This window comes from Bubalus bubalis, chromosome 4 (genome assembly GCF_019923935.1).
Source record: "Bubalus bubalis isolate 160015118507 breed Murrah chromosome 4, NDDB_SH_1, whole genome shotgun sequence".
Classification (NCBI taxonomy): Eukaryota; Metazoa; Chordata; class Mammalia; order Artiodactyla; family Bovidae; genus Bubalus; species Bubalus bubalis.
Window position 1 is genome coordinate 91,076,633 of NC_059160.1, and position 20,291 is coordinate 91,096,923.

The window sequence follows — 20,291 nt, forward strand, 5'->3', positions numbered from 1 at the left end:
CTACCAGTTTTCAGCTAAGTATTACATAGTATCCACCTCAAGAACAATTAATATGGATGTAAACCCAGGGATGACATCTATTTATGGTTATTGTCCAGATGCTGAACTGTAAGCAGTCATTTATATTGTATTCAACACAAGTGGATTGCATTGGGTGTTAATGATGCAGATAATCTACTGTGGTTATTGGACTCAATCACATTTCAGGAAGACCTGAAATGTGTGGTGTGATACAAACAATAGAAGGGTTTCTTTCAGTGCTGGAGCAGCTCTTCCCTGCACGGAGCTGGGTGGAAGGTGGTAGAGACAATCTTGGTTTGGCCAGAGATGAGTGCCCAGTGACACAGAGATTGAAAAGTAAGCGTCAGAATCGTTTCTTGATTGGAGGCCAAAGGAGCCATTAAGGAGGCATGGCGAGGGCCAGAAACATCCTTGATATCCTTGGATTCCACATACAGATTTGGACAGAAAGGAGAGGTATCATAAAAGAGCAAAGGGAAATAATTCCCAGTTCTAAATTGTCATTCTTAAAATTTGTCATGTTAACTTGGAGAAAAACCATCCAGCTTTTAAAGCAGACTGTGATTACTATACTGTGTACTAAACTAAATAACAAACTTGAACTTGAAACCAGCATAACAACAAGGAAAGCTTCTTGAGTTGTTTTAAAGTGCTTTATGCGAATTAACTTCTTAACAAGTCAGTGAGGGCAGGTTTTATTACCACTTTATAGACGAGTAAACAGAATCAAAGAGGTTAACTAACACCAAGGTGACAACATCATTGATGAGTGGCACAGCTGGAATTTGAACACTGGCAGCCTGCTTCTTTAGCCAGTTTTCGGCTACTGTGTTATAGTACCGCTCACTAGTCTTCTGGTAAATACGCCTACCTGATGTAGTTTCCTTGTTTATATTGTCTAGTGGTGCCCTCAAACCCAGCCCATCACTCCCGGAGTGATGTATGTGAGCTGGCTGGTTAAATGCTACAAGCCCTAAGCCTTAGCACATCTCAGAAGCTAAATGTGGTTCTAGCAAAGCCTTAGAAGACCAACTGAATAGCAATGATTTTTGAGTTCCAGCAGGTCAGGTTTTTTTGAAGTGTAGTTGATTTACAGTGTTGTGTTTAATTTCTGCTGTTAGAGCAGAGTGACTCAGTTTATATATATATATACACACACACACACTTTACCATTATGGTGTATCACAGGACGCAGGATATTGACTATAGTCCCTGTTCACAGTAGGACCTTGTTGTCAATGTGTGTGATTGACATTGGGTTTTCTTTTTTCTTTGCAGATGATTTACCCAGGAAACGGTTACCTCAGCTCTATAAACCACCCACTCCTGAGATGCTGGCATATCTTGATTTTAGTGTCTCCACAACTGGCATGCTCACAGGAGTGAAGGTAGAGTAGTTGGGATATATTTACTTTCACTGGAGGCTGGTAACATGCCAGGTCTGCAAAAAATAGAGATGACCACTGCCCCAGGGACTTCAGATGGAGAGGCCAGTTGGTGGTACCAGAGACCAGTAGGCGGAGGATCAAGGGCCTCTGCTATATTTAAATAAAAGCATTGGCTCTTCCGGATTAAGTTATCCCAAGGAATTTGTGTTACGAAGTGTTTTGAACCTAGCATAGACACTAATAGATAAAGCAAGTTGCATTTAAAGCCAGTATGAAGTCATAAATATATATTTCATAAGACTCAATATTGACAAATGAACAGATAGATTTAACTTGAGTTAGATTAGGCATTTTGAAGCAACAAAAGATACATGTCATTTTGAGGAGCTGGAGGGAATTGAAGCTTCTCAAATCTATCATTAGAGCTGCTCTTCTGCCTGTGGGATGCCAGTTCCATCCTGTTCCGTGTTCCTTACCTTCCAGATGTCCCACTCTGCGGTCAATGCTCTCTGTAGAGCCATCAAGCTCCAGTGTGAGTTGTACTCCTCTCGGCAGATTGCCATCTGCCTTGACCCTTACTGTGGACTTGGCTTTGCACTCTGGTGTCTCTGCAGGTAGGCATGGAAAAAGCAAAGAATCAGAATGCATGGGGATATCTTTGAGGCTGTGACCATCCCATCCTTTCATGTGCTCCCTTAATTTGGTGAAGTTTCAGTAAAGTGCTGGTGTTTCCTGGAATTTGTGCACCTGATGCGTCTTTGACGTTTGTCTGGTTTTGTTTGTGTTCCCTCTTTTCTGTTAGTTTTATGCCTCAGACAAAAGGGCTGTGATCTTTCTACCTCTCCTGTGCTCCATCCTGTTATCCGTCCTCATTTTAGAATCAGAGCCAAGTAGAAGGATGACATACCCCCTAGGCTTGGCAGGAAGGACTGTAATGAGATGGGTGACAGCATGTGGCTGGAAGGTAGCACACTGGCCAGATTGTTTCTTGTGAAAGAGCAGATCCTAGCTTTTTCCACTCTCCCCCCAAGGACCTCATCTCAACCTGCATTTCCACCTCCTTGGTGAGCATCTCCAGGAATGCTTCACAGACACCTGTGACTCAGCATCGTCCTTCTGTGTTCCCTTCCTTCTTAGGATGGAGTCATCCAGTTGGGGAACCATGCTAGGAACTTGGGCTGTATCTTCAACTCTGTATCTTTATGTCACACATCCAATTAACTGTCATATTCTTTGTCTCCATTATTCTTACCTATACATAAGAATCACCTAGGGGTCTATTTAAAAAAAAAAATCAGTGAGGCTTCCCTAGATGTACTAACAAGTTTTCCGGAGGTGAAGACCACAATTCCAGGTTTTTTTGGGTTTTTTTGGCCTTGCCAGGAAAAAAAAAAAATCTCTTTTAGAATTTAATTTGATTCATACATTGTGGAGAAGAAGGTAAAGCTGGTTAGGAGGCTAAATAGAAATGACCTTTATATGAAGATGAACAGAAACTGTGACCTGAAAGAGGATTTTTCTTAATAGAAATTTGCAACTTGGGATAGTAGAGATTGGGGACTCCTCCATAGATAAAGTCACTCCCTTGTGAGATTTTAGTTGCCCGACCAGGGATCAAACCCATTCCCCCTGCAGTGGAAGCACAGAGTCTTAATCAGTGGACCACCAGGGAAGCCCCTGCCCAGTATTTTTTTTAATAGACGATTCTTGGACTCCTAGTGACTCTGATGTATACTCAAGGTTTAGGAAGTTGAGGTTTCATGGCTGGAGATTGTACATATGATGTGAGACTCTGCCATTCCTTCCTTTGTATCCTGGTGTGCTGGTGGGGTTCAAGCCTTTATCCTCTCTCACCTAGACTATTGCAGCCTCTCCTAACTGTCTGTCAGCCTTCAGTGACTCATGTCTCTAATGCCCCCCTTCCTGTAGCTAGCTCTACCCCAACTTCAAGCTGTAGTGACTGTCTACTGGTAAATTCTAAACTCTTTCGTGTTCAGTACTTTTGCAGTTTGACCCTGGCCCTTCTGGCCTTCACTTCTCACCACTTCCCCAGGCAAACGCTGGAATGCCATTTCTGATAACCTTAAACACACCATGTAATTTTATATCTCTGTGCCTTTGCAATACTGTTCTTCTGCCTGGCGAGCTCTCACCAGCTTCCTCATTTCCTCCAGCCACCGTCAAATTCCTGCTCATTCTTCAAGCCTGGCCCAGCTGTCACCTACTCAATGAAACAGCCGCCCACTTTGAAGGACTTGCTCTTCATTCTGTGATTGTGATAGCCTTTCTTCACATCTCAGTGTCCACCTTCCATAGTCTGCTTTGTTCTGTAGTTATTGTGTCATGTGAGTTGAATAGGAACCAGGCTGATTCTTAGGCCTTTATATCTAATATGACCCTCCCCTGTCCTTTGTGCTCAGTAAATAGTTGTTGAATCGATGGTATTCTAGGATGAACTGATTGCATTAGCGCTTGCCTTTTTTCATTGCAGTGTCTATTCAGGTCACCAGTCCATCTTAATTCCTCCTATGGAGTTGGAAAACAACCTTTTCCTCTGGCTCTCCACGGTCAACCAGTACAAAATCAGAGACACCTTCTGCTCTTATTCAGTGATGGAGCTTTGCACCAAAGGGCTTGGAAACCAGGTGGAGGTGCTGAAGGTAAGAAGCAGCTATACAAGGAGCTGGTCCCGAGAGTAAAGGTGGCGATGCCCGCCTTGTAGGGCTGGCCAGACATACCTGCCTGCTTTTTTCTATCCAAACAGGTATTTGTAAACCTCAGGAGGTGTATCTCTTTCACTGTTTAATTTAATGCACTCTTTTAGAGTTTGATCTGATTCACACATTGTGGAAAAGAAGGTACAGCTGGTTAGGAGGCTAAATAGAAATGTGTGTGAAGATGAATAGAAACTGTGAACTGAAAGAGGATTTTTCCTAATAGAATTTGCAACCTGAGGATGTTAGAGATTGGGTCCTCCTCCATAGATAAGGCTCACTCATTCATGAGTGTATCCAGTGATCATATGTCTAAGTGGCATATGAGAGAGTCAGAAAATACCTAATTTTCTTTAATAGGGAAGTATGACCTTAAGAGGAAAAGGCAATGGCACCCCACTCCAGTACTCTTGCCTGGAAAATCCCATGGACGGAGGAGCCTGGTAGGCTGCAGTCCATGGGGTCGCTAAGAGTCGGACACGACTCAGCGACTTCACTTTCACTTTTCACTTTCATGCATTGGAGAAGGAAATGGCAACCCACTCCAGTGTTCTTGCCTGGAGAATCCCAGGGACGGGGAAGCCTGGTGGGCTGCTGTCTGTGGGGTCGCACAGAGTCGGACACGACTGAAGTGACTTAGCAGCAGCAGCAGCAGCAGCATGACCTTAAGAATGAAAAAAAGAGATGAGATTAGATCTCAGTGTTGCTAAATTTATTTTTCTGTTTGTCCCATCTCTTCATTTTGAAATAGAGAGAAATCTAAGGTACAGAAATGAAGAGGAATTAAAAATATATTGCTGAAAAACCTAAGAGTTGTAGGCGAAAGAGGAAAGAAATAGAGAATGAGCAAATCAACCTGTGGGTAATGACTTTAGAGGAATACCTGGGTGTTTTCCAGAAAGGTATCTTTTCTTTGGGTGTGTGAGATGAGAGCACACAGTCCCTTGGCTTTTCCTGACCAGAGAGGCAGGGCGATGAAATCGCTTATCCAGTGGTTCTGTGACCCCACTGATCTCCGCCTCCGCCCCCACCCCCTCAACGCGGTGTCTTACAGACCCGGGGAATCAACCTCTCCTGCATCCGAACGTGTGTGGTGGTGGCTGAGGAGCGGCCCCGCATTGCCCTCCAGCAGTCCTTCTCCAAGCTCTTCAAGGACATCGGTCTGTCCCCGAGGGCTGTCAGCACCACTTTTGGATCCAGAGTCAACGTAGCAATATGTTTGCAGGTGACTGTCATGATATCTTATTTGTGTGGGGAACTCAGAGCATAGGCTGCTGCTTACCCGCCGAGGGCCTCTGGGCTCCTTATTTGGACTTCACTGTGCCTGATTTTGCCCATTGGTAAAAGGAAGATGATAGTATTGTCCTTCACAAGGTTGTCCTGTAGAACCACCAAGTTTCTAGGTGCCAGTCTCTTGGAGCCATGCCTGGCAGTTGAGCGCTAATGTAAATGTTTACTCTCAGTGGTTTTATGGTCCTCAACATGAGTCAAGATTTCTGAATCCTACTTGAATTTTATTTGTATATTACCCTTTGTAGTTGTTTGTTTGTTTGTTTTTTCGCAAAGGAAGCACAAATAAGTTTGTGCTCTCTTCTTTAGCCAGATGGCAATTTTGCCATGTTATCTTGGTGGGTAAATAATAGAAAAGAGGCTAAAATAACAGAAGAGGGGAATATAATTCTCTATAGCTTGGGACATTCATAAGGCAAATACAGGCATGGACAAGAGTGAGAGTCAAAGAAGGTGGCATAGCTGGGTGGACACGCTCAGGTCCTCTGTGTCTGGGTCGGGTGACTTTGGAGCAGCGTCACAAAGCTTTCACCTTGAAGCCCCGTTGTGGGCACCCTGCCGCCAGCTTGGGCCAATGTTGGTTTTGGAAGTCCCATGGATGCTGGTCTGTCATACCCCTGCCTTGAGTCCAGGGATGAGGACCCTCCTCACCCTGGTAACCGTTCAGTGCTGCTCTGGCCCCCAGCCTCCTCTCCTGGGGGAAGAAAGGAAAGAAAGATGAGGAGAAAGCTGGCCAGGAGTCTTCTCTCAGGTGTTGACTACAGCCCTGGCCCATCTGGTTGAAGACACGGTGAGCATTCAGAACAGAATTTGGATTTTTCCTGTATGTGACTAAATTAGCTATATCTTGACTTGAAAATGTAATATATGGAGATGCCATTCAGCTAATTTTAAATAAACAACCCACTGATTTATTTTTCTTCAGGGAACCTCAGGGCCTGATCCAACTACTGTATACGTAGATCTGAAATCATTAAGACATGACAGGTAAGTAGATTTGTTAAGCTTGTTTCCTGTTAGCATTCCTAAGCATATAAATTTCTGAGCCTCAAGAAAGCCAGCTGTCCCCCTCACCTCATTCATTTTGTTTGTGTCTTTGTGGGGAGGAGGGTAAGAAGAGGGAAGGAACTCATTTTCATTATTAATACCTAATAAGATTTACATTTGTAAGAGGAAAGCTTTAATTCTCATAGTGGCTGCACTGTTCCTTAATATTAAAATGTAATACTAGTATTTTGTGACATATGACGTAAATTACACTGAAACGAATAGATTCTTATCTTCTGGGAGTCTAAAAATAACTGAGATAAGATAAATGAGACAGTGTAGGTTTTTTGAAACAGCACGAACCATAGGAATAAACGCCTTCCTCCTCACCAGCCCACAGGGGAGCTCTGGTTGCGGGCTCTGGGACCTGTCTCTGGGTCCCGCTGACTTAGGCTGTGTTCATGGTGAGGCCCGTGGCACTGACCCAGACTGCATAGGCAGAACGTCTCTAGTGCTGTGGTTCTCAGCCTGGAGAGACTTTGCCCTCCAAAGGACAACGTCTGGAAACATGGATTGTCACGACAAGGGGATGCTACTGACACCTAGTGGGCAGAGGCCGGGGATATTGCTAAACATCCTACAGCGTACAGGATAGCGCATCACAAAAAACAGCAATAAAATATCTGACCCAAAATGTCAGTAATGCTGCGTTTGAGAAACTGCACTAATGTGAGGAGAGCTATTACTAGATTAGAGGTTTGGGAGGACAGTGTACAGCTGTGGTGGATTTTTTTTTAAGGCTCATATGTAGTAAATATTGTTCTTTTACAGGGTTCGTCTTGTGGAACGGGGTGCCCCCCAGAGTTTGCTCCTCTCAGAGTCTGGAAAGGTAATTTGTTGTGTTAACCATTGGGAAGGTGTGTGTCACCTGTGTGGAGACGTAATTTTAAAGGAACCTGAAGCCATATAATATACATGTTAGTACCCAGGGCAAGACTGAATTGACATCTGGAGATAATTCAACAATTTTCACTTAGCCAATACTTTCAAATTCATATGGGTACATAAATAAGAAGAATACTAGATTTGAACTTTCTTAATTTTCATAGATTTTTATTTTTAAATCCTACTGACATATTATTGGACAAACCAACTAAATTCAATGTTCATTATACTCAAGGTGAAGAGATGAGCAGCACTAAGAGCCAGTTCTACCTTTATGAATATTACAAGTGGAAAGATAGGCTGACAGATGGGGGGTGTGGCTTAAGATCCAGGGAAGACATACACATACTTAAAGTTGAAAGAGAAATCAAAATGGGGAAGAGATTAAAGATATTTGAGAGTGATATCTTAGATGAGAATAAGGCTTTAAATTGTTCAGGGAGACATTTTGTTATTGCCTTAGTCCATTCAGGCTTCTCTAACAGAATACCGTAGACCAGGCAGCTTATGAACAGCAGAAACTTCTCTCTCACATTTCTGGAGACTGGCAAGTCCAAGATCCAGGTGCCCACGGATTCTGATGAGGGATTTCTGGTTCTTAGATGGCTGTCCTATTGCTGTGTTCTCACATGGTGGAAGGGGCAGGGAATTCTCTGAGTCTTGTATATAAGGGTATGGATTGCATTCATGAGAGCAGACCCCTGACCTCCTCCCAAAGGCCCCGCCTCCTAATGCCATCACTTTAGGGTCATATTTCAACATATAGATTTCAGTCCATAGCAGTTTTGAACAGTTTACTCACGTTGAGCAGATCAAATCCATATGAACTATCAAGTTTCTCATCCTTTTGAAGAGAGAGTAATGATGGCTCAGCATCCCTTCTAATTCTGAAAGGCCAAGGAGAACATAGGGAAGAAGACAGTGGGCCCAGCCTCACCTGTGCAGTCGTGGCTCAGCCCCTTGGGGAAATCCCTGTTTCACTCCTCTGTTCAAACTCTTCCAAGTGGAGTTGGGTTGACCTTCTTGCCAGCTCTTCCTCTGCCTCCACTGGCGGCGAGCACCTGAGGGACTTCAGAGTAGTTCTGGCCCACACAAGCAGGAATGGCCTTCCTCTTCCTTCCTCGAGGTCTTACATGTGTGAGCTTCTTGATGCAAGAAACCCAAGGAAAAGAGAGATTTAGGACAGAGGATGGGTGTCTGAAGAAGCCCCAAGCTATCCTCAGCCAGCACCTTCCGCTTCCTTCTCCCTCCGAGGGAGATGCGGGCACGTGACGTCTCTCCCCTCACCTGCTGAGCCGCCACTGGTCTGCGGTTTCTCACCTTTGAGGAGATGGCAGACAGGTGGGTTCCCCAGTTTAGTTTTGAGGCAGAATCTTGTTATACATACTTCTGTCCCCTGAGGACGATCCTATGAGTACCGGCTCAGCTCTGGCCCGTGTGCACTCCCTTACCTCACTGAAGGGAGGAAGTGGAAACTGCATTTATTAGAGGTCATGAGATCTGATGGAACTCAATTTTTGTGTTTTCTCTTTGATTCTTAGATCCTACCTGGAGTGAAAGTAGTTATTGTTAATCCAGAGACCAAAGGGCCTGTTGGAGACTCTCACCTGGGAGAGGTATGTGTAACTCTACCCTTGATTCGGAAAAGCCAGCAGTGAAAGACCCCAGGGCTCACATTCTAGAAGTCAGGAAGCTGTGGGTTTAGCTTTTCCCTCATGGTGAATGTTTGAGAATTTTCACCTTTCTCTGTAAGGCTCAAAACTGAAATGAGGCAGAAGGGGAGATGGAGACCAGGATGGAGAGAAGATTGAGGCACGCAAGCTAGAGTTAGTCCCAGATTTGTCCACTGACATTCCCTTGGCTGAAGAGGAAAATGGATGAACTCATGTGCTCCCATCTATTAAGGAGTGGAACTAAAAGGAGCCACAAATAACTGAATTTTTAAAGTTTATACAGGGACTTCCTTGGTGGTCCAGTGGCTAAGACTCCTTGCTCCCAGTGCAGGGGGTACGGGTTGGATCCCTGGTCAGGGACTAGATCCCACATGCTGCAACTAAGAATGCCACAGCTAAAGATCCCACTTGCCTCAACTAAGACTGGGCTCAGCCAAATAAAATAAGTATTTTTAAAAATAAGATTTATACAAATTTTATTCCAAAATATATTCATTTTTGTATTAATATAAAAATATTGTGCATGCTAAGTCGCTTTATTCATGTCTGACTCTTTGCAACCCATGGACTGTAGCCTGCCAGGCTCTGTCTCCGTGGGATTCTCCAGGCAGGAATATTCAAATGGGTTGCCATTTCCTCCACCAGGGAAGCTACCCGACCCAGGGATTGAACCTGCATCTCATATGTCTTTTGCTTTGGCAGGCAGGTTCTTTACTGCCAGTGCCACCTGGAAAGCCCTTATAAAAACACTGAAAAGACTGAATTTTTCTTCCTTCCGAATCTCTGAGAAAAAAACTGCTGTCTTATCTCACAGCTAACCGGGAGCAGGGCTCCAGGTGACTGAGCTAAATGACCAGGCTCTGCCAGTTACCAGCTTCTTGTTAATGCACGAGTTACTCAAGCTCTCTGGGCCTAGTTTCCTCAACTGTAAATAATAATGCCACCTACCTAGTATAATTGTGTGACAGTTAAATGCATTAATATCTGTATCTGTATACACATGGAACAGTGCCTGTCACACAGCAAACACTCATGTTATTACTATTGCTGGCTATTGCTGTGTTTACATTGTAAATCCAAATACCCTATAGTGTTTTCCTATGGGCTTTTTAACTTAGTTTTAAAGCACAGAAATGATCCCTCAGTGCGCTGGTGAGACTCTGAAAGAGGCTGAGAAATGAGCCAAAGAGGCAGCGTAGCCTCCAGGTTGGATCTGGGTCTCTTAGTTTCTGTATCTTAGGTGAATTACTTAAGGGCTTCCCTGATGGCTCAGATGGTCAAGAATCTGCCTGCAATGCAGGAGACCCAGGTTCGATGCCTGGGTCGGGAAGATCCCCTGGAGAAGGGAGTGGCGACACACTCGAGTATTCATTTGTAAAACGGGAGTGATGGTAGTACAGACGGCACTGTCACGTTGTGTGTGTCAAGACTGATGGGGGTAATGTTTATAAAGTACTGTTCAGCACATGGTAAATTCAGTAACTGGCAGCTGCTTTCATTGTTGTAACTTTTTGGTTATTATAAAAATGAGGTTAAGAAAATCAACATAATCTGTGCTAAGTGAACTGAATTGATTCTGGCGAAATGTGACCCTTTTCTTGTTGTAGATTTGGGTGAACAGTCCCCATACAGCCAGTGGCTATTATACCATCTACGACAGTGAGACTCTGCAAGCTGACCACTTCAACACCCGCCTCAGCTTTGGGGATGCTGCCCAGACCCTCTGGGCTCGGACGGGATACCTGGGTTTTGTCCGCCGGACGGAGCTCACAGCAGCCACTGGAGGTACCTTCACCGGCTCCTCCCCCTTGTCCTGCTGTGCATTTCAAATGCCCCTAGTCAGGCTGGCCTTCTGCAACCTGCCTTTGCATCGTGGAGTATGTGTGTTGAATTATTCCCCCTCTGCAACTCTAGAACCCACCCATGACTATATTCCTTTGCAGTAAGACTGTCCTGTGAAGAGAACCCAGGAAGTAAACGCCAAGGCCTTGTGTCAGCATCAGGATAGCTGAGCCTCAGGATAGTTCGGCCGGGCAGCCGCAGAGACATGCCTGGTGATGGGTGAATGCCCCTGGCAGGATACAGCCTCTCAGCAGCCGTGTGGGGCTGTGCATCCCTCAACAGGCTCCTGAGACAGGTGTCCCGTCTTTAGTTCCTCTGTTCCTAAGCCCTGCGAGCAGGAGTCAGTGCAAAGGAGCTGACCTGCTAAGTGCTCTGGCCCTTTGGTGGCTCACAAGACTGCTTGGCAGGGCTCTGGGGTAAGCAGCCCCCAGTCCTGTCCACCTGGTAAAGAGGCCTGGCTTCCACCTTCCTGCCACCATTAACGGCCGTTTAAAACTCCTCTACACTGCGTGCATCATACACATCAAGAACGGATGCGTCACTCACTGGACTAAACAGCTGGATGGAGCCAGGTCGTCTTTCCTTCGCCCCCTCATCTGCTCCCTGCTGGCCGGCTCTGCAGTCACTCCGTGTCTCATGGGGAAGCAGGCTCAGGTGTCCTGCAGGCAGGGGAAGCACAGCTCGCTGGGTGTCCTGGTTCTGAAGCCTGAAGCCTGTCTCTGCCATTCGCTGTGTGGCCTTGAGCGCTCACTCAGTCTCTCAGTTTCCTACCTGGGAAGTGGGAGTGATGACATTTCCTGCCTTGTGGACATGATGTGAGATTAAATTACATGACGCCTTCAGGTGTCTGGAGCACTACTTGGCACAGGGGAAGCACTCCCTAGTCATGAGCTGCATGTTTCTGTTGTCTTTGTTACTGTGATCATCAGCTCATCTATGTGACTGGCCTTCCTTACCCTCCTGTCTCCAACAGCTTCTAGCACTTTGTTTTGCTAAATGTTTCAGAACTATTCCTATTCCTGAAAATACATCATTCTGTTGTTACTACTGTTTAATTGCTCAGTCGTGTCTGACTTTTTGCTACTCCAACCCCATGGTCTGTAGCCTTCCATGCTTCTCTGTCCATGAGATTTCCCAGGCAAGAATACTGGAGTGAGTTGCCATTGCCTTCTCCAGGGGATCTTCCTGACCCAGGGATCAAACCTGCTTTTTGGCAGCTGAATTCTATACTACTAAGCCACCTGGAAAGCCCAAAACATTCTGTAGACCTGGCTAATCATTCTCTTTCTCTGTATACATAAACCAGGTAGCCTGTGTGTACAGTGTGTGCATAAAACCTTTAAAAAAAAAAAGGAGTGAAATTTCTGCCACGTCCTGCTGGATTAGAAGCCTGTTAATAACCAGGACTAGTCTCTCCATGGATTCCTTAACGACATCTAGAAACAATGACCATATGTTCATTTCTTTTCCATCTCAGATCCTCCCCTCTCCTTCTTTCCCCACCCATCATCTGGCTAATTCCTGTTTATCCTTAAAAGCTCAGGTGGCTTTAGCTTTTCCTTCTCTGAACCCTTGAGCTGAGCTCGGGGGCAGTCGGGGGAGGGGAAGGTGGTGTCCTCTGTTCTCCTTGCCCCTCATCCACATTCAAGTTACTGGGTTTGCCACGTTCCATCTGCTGTCCGCCCATGGGACACCCATTGTGTGTGTTCCCCCCACTAGACGGCAAGTATCTCTCGAGCAGGTGTTGTATTTTGTCATCTTTACTCCCCACACTGGGCACAGTTCCTGGCACATGGTAGTAATAACAAGAGCTAATATTCTTCAAAATCACTGTGGACAGTGACTGTGGCCAAGAAATTAAAAGATTCTTGCTCCTTGGAAGAAAAGCTATGACAAACCTAGACAAGGTATTTAAAAGCAGAAATAACACTTCGCTGACAAAGGTCTGCCTAGTCAGTGCTATGATTTTTCCAGTAGTCATATACAGATGTGAGAGTTGGACCATAAAGAAGACTGAGCACTGAAGAATTGATGCTTTCGAATTGTTGTGCTGGAGAAGGCTCTTGAGAGTTCCTTGGACAGCAAGGAGATCAACCCAGTCAGTCCTAAAGGAAATCAACCCTGAATATTTATTGGAAGGACTGATGCTGAAGCTACAATACTTTGGCTATCTGATGGGAAGAGCTGACTCACTGGAAAAGACCCTGGTGCTGGGAAAGATTGAAGGCAGGAGAAGGGGATGACAGACAATGAGATGGTTGGATGGTATCACTGATTCAATGGACAGGAGTTTAAGCAAACTCCTGGAGATAGTGAAGGACAGGGAAGCCTGGCATGCTGCAGTTTATGGGATTGCAAAGAGTCAGACATGACCTAGCAACTGAACAACAGCAAATATTCTTCAGCACTTACAATGAACCAAGCATCATAATACTAACTCCCTTTTGTGAATTTAATCCTCATAGCAGCCATTTATTATTACCCCTGTTTCACGGAGGGGAAGCAGGATCAGAGACTTAATCGCTCCAGGTTACACAGCTGGTGTGTAACAGCTGCCGTGGCACCCAGTGATGTGGCGGCAGTCTGAACCCTGGGCTCTTAACTCCAGGGATATGTCACACCCACACATCTGATACACTAAGTTGCTCTTTCTCTCCCCATCAGAGCGTCATGATGCCTTATATGTGGTGGGCGCTCTGGACGAGACCCTGGAGCTGCGAGGCCTGCGGTACCACCCCATCGACATTGAGACCTCAGTGTCTCGGATCCACAGGAGCATTGCCGAATGGTAAGTCCTCGGCACAGAGTAGGTCTCTCCTCAGCTGCAGTAAGTTGAAGTTGACCTTTAGTCATCTAGCTGTACCAGAGACACCTACAGATGTGGAGCTCCAGGGGAGCAAGCTGTGGAGATGTGCTCTGTGTACCCACTCTGGGGCCGAGTCCTTTTAATGACAGGATCTTACCACTGGAAGCGACCTAACTGATCATCCACCTCTAGAAAGTTGGTGGGGCTAATGGGAAGAACCATGACTTTTGGGTCAAAAGATCCATCTGGAAGGCCCAGCGCTGCCATGGTGGCTGCTTTCCTCATCAGGTGGATCAAGTGAGAGTGTGCTTCATACTCTGTCAACTGGTCAGCAGATGAAAAGGATTATTATCATTATCTGGTCCAGGTTTCCTGTCTGGGCAGGAATTCCCCCTTCATTATCCCTGATAAAGAACCATCCAACCTCATGCTGACTAAAAATTTCTTAAAATTGAAATTCTGTAATTTTTAACTATTGGCTTTCGTCCTGGATTCTTGACAACACAGAATCCACCCAGTTTCTTTTTATTCATATTTTAGTTGGTGTGTCCTTCCTCAGGTTTTTTTTTTTTTTTTAATTCATGCAAAGTAGCCACGGTTCTTTTAGTGGTTTGTTCATGCTTTCCAAATTTTTGTCTTGCTTTTGTCAATCTCTCCTCAGACCTGAACAAGAAAGTTTAAGAACAGTGCAGAAAAGTTGGGTGCCATGGTTACCCCCTAATTTTAAGCATTTGACTTTTGATGCAACCAAATATTGTGTACATTTTTCTTAATGATTGGAATCTATTTTTAAAGCAGCTCAACACTGCACAACACAAGTCAGTTCATACCTTCCAACCCAGCAGTCCCACTGAATGAAATGTGACTTTGTGCCTTATGGCACGACGGGACAGACACTTGAGTGGGGCACTGAGCTCAGAGGCCAGCCGACTCCCTTCCTGTTTGGTATTAGATTATAGATAGCAATCTTAGTCAAAGCTCTTATGTTGCAAATATCAAGAATTCTCTTCAAAACAACTTTTAAGCAAAATAGAGGTCATAGAAAGCACACCTCGTTGGTTATCTCAGAGGCTCCTAGAAGTCTCTAAACAGCTCTGAAATCTCAAGAAAGGTAGAAACAGGTGGAAAGGGACCACCATCTCCTCGCTTTCCAGAGCCATGTGGGCATCCCCTCCGTTCTTTCTCCTCCCTGAAAAGCCATTCCCTGTGTGTCTCTGCACACCTTTTACACCAGCACCTTCCAGTCCACACATCCTCAGCTCAGGCGACCAGCCAACAACTTTTCAGTCCCACTTTCAAACGCCCAAGAGATTTTAAATGGTTTAACCAATCGGTTGTTATCATAGGGGCAAGGCCAGTCATTACACATGTGGCTCAGAGCCTTCTGGTTGGGTGCAAGTGAGAGGGCAGTTCTCGGGGCAGTGAGGGTAAGTCTTGGGCAGACGCTGTGAAAGATGCCACATTAACTGAGCGCCACTGAAATTGCAGTGCCGTGTTCACGTGGACCAACTTGCTCGTGGTGGTCGTGGAACTGTGTGGCTCTGAACAGGAGGCGCTGGATCTGGTTCCTTTAGTGACAAACGTGGTCCTGGAGGAGCATTACCTCATCGTGGGCGTGGTGGTCGTGGTGGACCCAGGTGTCATCCCCATCAACTCCAGAGGAGAGAAGCAGAGGATGCACCTCCGGGACAGCTTCCTGGCCGACCAGCTGGACCCCATCTATGTGGCCTACAACATGTAACCAGCCTCCTGGGATTGCAGGGACCGTCCTGCAAACCCATGGGAGCCAGAGACCCGTGACTGATGTGAAATAAGCTGAGATGGCGACGTTATATCCTTCATCTCATCCTGTGGGATCCTGCCATCACAGGACACGCAGGAGAGGGGAATTCTATGGTGGCAAATGAAAAAAATGTTAACAATCTGTTAGTCACGAGCTTTGACATAGCGTGAGCAGCACGTTACTAAAGCAATTACATGCATGTTGCATTTTTTTCATCTGTTGTAGATACTTGTATTTTTATCTAATGCCGTTTTAGAATTTTGTAAGGGCGTTTGATGAATTCACACGAAGGGGGTAGTTTGAGTTGCGCAGCCCCCCGCTCTGTACTGTATCTGCCATTTTGCCGTAGTTAGACACTGCGGGTTTAACATGGAACTACTTGGCTTACTTTCAGTTGACCCATAAGCAAATCAGATAACCCACTGAGTATAAGAATTACTTTATATATATAATTCTTGACTGTAAAACATTTTGACCAGTGTTTTAAACATGTAAATAGGAATACACATAATTCAGCTAAAAAACGTAAGAATTGGCTTGTATAGTTGTAACAACTAAAGTAGAAACATTGCTGCTCTGAGAGAGAATCTCGGTGTTCTCTGGGTGCAGTGTAATTGAATAGATGACTACAAAGTGCAAATTGTTTGCAGGTTTTGCTGCACATTGTACTATGTCTCTGTTGGCTGGTATATTTTATAAACTGAAGCTGCCTATGTTTGTTTTTTAGGCTTGCATTCCCAGAATCAGCTTAAGCTTTTAAGAATTCAGCCTGTTTCTACAAACTGAAAAATCTCAGTTGAAAAATCAAATGTTAGGAAAAGCTAAGATTCATTAGATCCCACCCAGTTCTAAGGAACCACAATAACTCACTCTGGCCCCCAGTGTTGAAACAGTCTTTCACATGTAGAGTGACTACACAAGAATTTAGAATTTCCTCTTTTCCAGGCCCATTGTATACTGTGTCTGCAGTTACGCAGATAGCTTCTCTTTTCTGAGAACTGAAGAGCATCCCCTGTGCTTCCAGTTCACGAGGGCAGGGATTTAAGAACAAGAGCGATAGGCTGGGAAGGCAGTGGGATCGACAGTCACGCGAAGGCGTTAAGGCCTCACAACTCCACGTCTCAGAACTGACCGATTTGGGTTGCCAAAACAGCCAGGCTTATGCTGAAATAGGGGAAGTCTAATGTATGCAAGAAACCCTTTTGAAATAACTGTGGTGCCCAGGCCGAGCAGATGGAGCCTGGGACTGAGTGTGGCCTCTGGCTCAGTTTCCTTTCTTTGGTCTGATACTTCATGTATTTGAATATAGTTGAATTTTATTATTTTTTTTCTTACAGAAATATTTTTAAAAATTAAAAAAAAACTCGAAGTGAACAGAGTTAACTTGTTAAATCAGAATGGTTCTCTTTGACCCACTCTGATCTATTGTGTAAATATTTATTTAGACTATTTTAATAATGCATATTATTTACCCCACTGTAACATCATGTAAACTAAATATGTTTTTAAACAATTTTTAAGACTTGTAATTACCCTGAAAATAAGGTTTATAATGGAAAGACCAGACCCTTTGCCACGGCAGCACTCCTGGGGGCTGCCCTTACACAGGCTCGTGACTCAGAGCCACTTTATTGACTTCCTTTTACATAATCCTCTTCTCCTCCAAACTCATTCTCCACAGAGGGAAGACCTTGACATTCTCCAGTTCCAGATCTCTTTTCAGCATTTTGGATGACGTTCCATTATACACTATGGGAAAGGTTCTAGGATGTACAGGAGAAAAGCGCTTGTATTGGGGTTAGACGTCCCAAACCCAGTTAGCAATGTTTTGGTCTGCAGAGAAAACAGCCTGCTGATTTGGAAAGTTAACTTTCTTAAAAAGAGTTTTTAATGAGTCACTAATCATAGCAAGGGATCCTGAGGATCTCCTATCTCCGTGATCCACAAGTTCTAAGAAAAAGATATAAAAGACAGAGTCTGTCCTATAGGTTGTTTTCAGAATTCTTACTGCACAGGGTAGGGTGTCTGCTAGAAATGAAACGTGAGCCATGTCTGTCATTTTAAAGTTTCTAGTAACCACATTTTAAAAAGTAAAAAGAAACAGGTGAAGTTGATTTTAATATATTATTAGCACAATATATCAAAAGTGCTTATCATTACAATGTGGGATCAATATAAAAAATTATTAATGAGAGATTTTACTTTTTTTTCATATTATATCTTTGAAATCTAGTGTGTATTAAACACATCTCAATTCGAGACTAGCCATATTTCAAGTTCTCAGTAGCCACGCGTGGCTATTGGCTACCATACTGGACAGTGAGGCTCTATACTCATTCCTTCAAATGAAATAGTCTGTTAACCTCATAGTATGCCCAATTCCTGGTTATTTAGGGGCTGATTATCTAGTTTGGTAGTTCCTCAGGCCGCTGATTTATTGTTATCTTTTTGCTTTCTGCCCTGTGGCTGCTTTATCTTTTGCCTATCCCCCAAAGCTAGTGGAGGAAAGAAAGCTAAGATGCTAAGATGTGTCTTTGGGGAAAAGTTTCCTCTGGAAGGGGAAGAGAGTCTAGTCGTTAATTTAGATGTGTTTGTGGGATCATCTGCAGATCCAGTGCCTAGTCTGTTGCAGACTTGGTAAGAAAACTCTCTTGATGACACAATGCTCTTAGTCTTGCCATGTTAAAGCAGAACCTTTATGGTAGAACTGGCTCTTAAGAGAGGCCCCAAAGGCCATTACTGATAGAAACAGCCTTGCCAAAACTTGGGGACACATTCTGTCTAGCTTTTCATGCCTGGGTCGGGGGGAGGGGGACCTAAATGAATAGCAAACCCTCATTTCAAATAAGAGAGAACCTATTCATCTGAAAGTTTTTGAACCTCTCTGCCTCTCAGCCAAAGTAAGGAGGGTAGATCAGGGAGGGGCTGCCTCAGGACAAATACCATCTCCTGCATTAGTGAGACCCTGGGGATGACCAGCATGCTAAGGGCATCAGTGAAGCCACATTTCCTTCCTGCCCCTGTCTCCCCTGTATCAGGTCCTCCTGAAGTTGTGCTGCCTCGGGCTGTGGAGGGACCATCGCCTGTCTATTGGTCGTTTGAGCCTCTCCTTAATGTTAGTCCCTGGGCAATGCTTGCTTAATGCTTTTGTTGAATCAACAGAGGGCCTGAGGCCTTAGGTTTGTTGTTGTTGTTGTTGTCTTAAGGTCTCTGCCCCAGGCATGGTGCTCAATATCTTGGCCAAATAAATTAACTTTCCTTGAATATCCAGGAATCTTTAGACTAAAGCAATGAGGAGTTATCACCTCACCCTCAAACTCCAACATGATCTATGCCTTAGAGTTGTTTTTGTTGTCTGCTTTCATGTAAGAGTATTTGGAGCAAGCTGCAGTACTCCAAATACACAATAGGCCTTTTCTTTATCATTCATACAACATTTCTGGTTTAGGTATATGTAGATGGGCCATGTTATTTGTCCAGAGGAAGAGAGTGTAAAGATATAAGAATAATTTTTTAGTCCTAAATGCTGTTTTGTTTATTTTTTGTCAAGATATTTACCAGTGTCCGATTCAAATTATAGTACTGTGTAATTATGTATAAAGTTTTTTTTTTATTTATTTGAAATTAGACTAGATATACATTTTTAAATTTAACATCTGGCAGGACAGTGTTCTATTAACTCATTGAATGTGTTTCCTTTGTCTTGTGTTAATAAATATTGATGCCTGATTGTGTTTAATGCTTCACATGTTGGGAGAGCTGATAAATTGGAATTAATATAATTTTATTTTAACTTGGATAGTAAGACCCAAAGATGGCTGGAGAGGTCTTAGGAAAATGAACACAGAGATCCAGAGTTATAGCAAATCAGTTCTATAAAAGGAGGCCAGATTGAGGAACAGTAGAGAGTCATTTTGAAAATGAACAAGCCTTTTGTCTGGAACAATTATAGCTTAGTTTTCCTCCTACCCATGTGGTATTTGGTAGTTTTAAACTTTTGAGCATCCATGTCAGTTTTTTAAAAATCTGTAATTGATGTGGGTTTCAGCTTTTCATTTTTTAAAAAATTTTATTTATTTTTGGCTGTGCTGGGTCTTCGTTGCTGTGAGCATTCTTTCTCTAGTTGTGGCAAGCGGGGCTACTCTTCATAGTGGCGTGTAGGCTTCTCAGTGCAGCGGCTTCTCTTGCTGCAGAACACGGGCTCTAGGCACGTGGGCTCCGTAGTTGTGGCACACGGGCTTAGTTGCCCTGTGGCATGTGGAATCTTCCCAGACCAGGGATCCTACCCATGCCCCCTGCATTGTCATGCAGAGTCTTAACCACTGAACCACTAGGGAAGTCCTGGGTTGCAGCTTTTCTAAGGTGATACTTCATTTGTGCTACCATTTCCTGGTTTCAAGAAACTTGTTAGTTTTTATCAAATTGTGCATAATCTCCAACACTGAAACTGGTCTTTGAATTATAGTTCAAATTATTCAGGCAGCTGAGAACTTTTTAAATTTAACACACATTTATTGAGTGCCTAACTCACTAGACAGAAGTCGCTGTGATCACATCTGATGCTAAAGGGAGAGAAACAGCAGGACAGCTCTGGCCCAGAACTATGTATTGGGAGACGTTCTTTTAAAAGTGGTAATCGAAGTCGTGGAAGTGGATGATGGTGCCAAGAAGGATCTTGTAGAGTGAGACAAGACTTAATAATGGAGCCACAGAGAACATGAGCCTTTAAAGGCTGAAGGAAGAAGAATCTACAAAAGGGAGAAGGAATTGCTGGAGAGAGAGGGTCGAAACTAGGAAGGAGATTAGGCATGGAAATTGTAGGAAGAGTTTCAAAGGGGAGGG

At 44.2% G+C, this 20,291-nt stretch overlaps 1 protein-coding gene across 3 annotated transcripts in view; it reads left to right on the forward strand.

The window, feature by feature from the left end:
• The window catches only part of DIP2B (disco interacting protein 2 homolog B), a 231,401-nt gene extending 212,223 nt beyond the window's left edge, over window positions 1-19,178 (forward strand). For all 3 annotated transcript variants that reach the window (XM_045165461.1, XM_045165462.1, XM_045165463.1), the window contains 10 exons: window positions 1,300-1,409; window positions 1,893-2,023; window positions 3,901-4,069; window positions 5,178-5,348; window positions 6,339-6,400; window positions 7,232-7,289; window positions 8,887-8,961; window positions 10,626-10,803; window positions 13,525-13,648; window positions 15,155-19,178. In XM_045165461.1, the coding sequence (XP_045021396.1) occupies window positions 1,300-1,409; window positions 1,893-2,023; window positions 3,901-4,069; window positions 5,178-5,348; window positions 6,339-6,400; window positions 7,232-7,289; window positions 8,887-8,961; window positions 10,626-10,803; window positions 13,525-13,648; window positions 15,155-15,407 (1,331 nt within the window). In that variant the 3' untranslated portion in view covers window positions 15,408-19,178. The remainder of the gene's footprint in view (window positions 1-1,299; window positions 1,410-1,892; window positions 2,024-3,900; window positions 4,070-5,177; window positions 5,349-6,338; window positions 6,401-7,231; window positions 7,290-8,886; window positions 8,962-10,625; window positions 10,804-13,524; window positions 13,649-15,154) is intronic.
• Window positions 19,179-20,291: the final 1,113 nt, after the last annotated feature.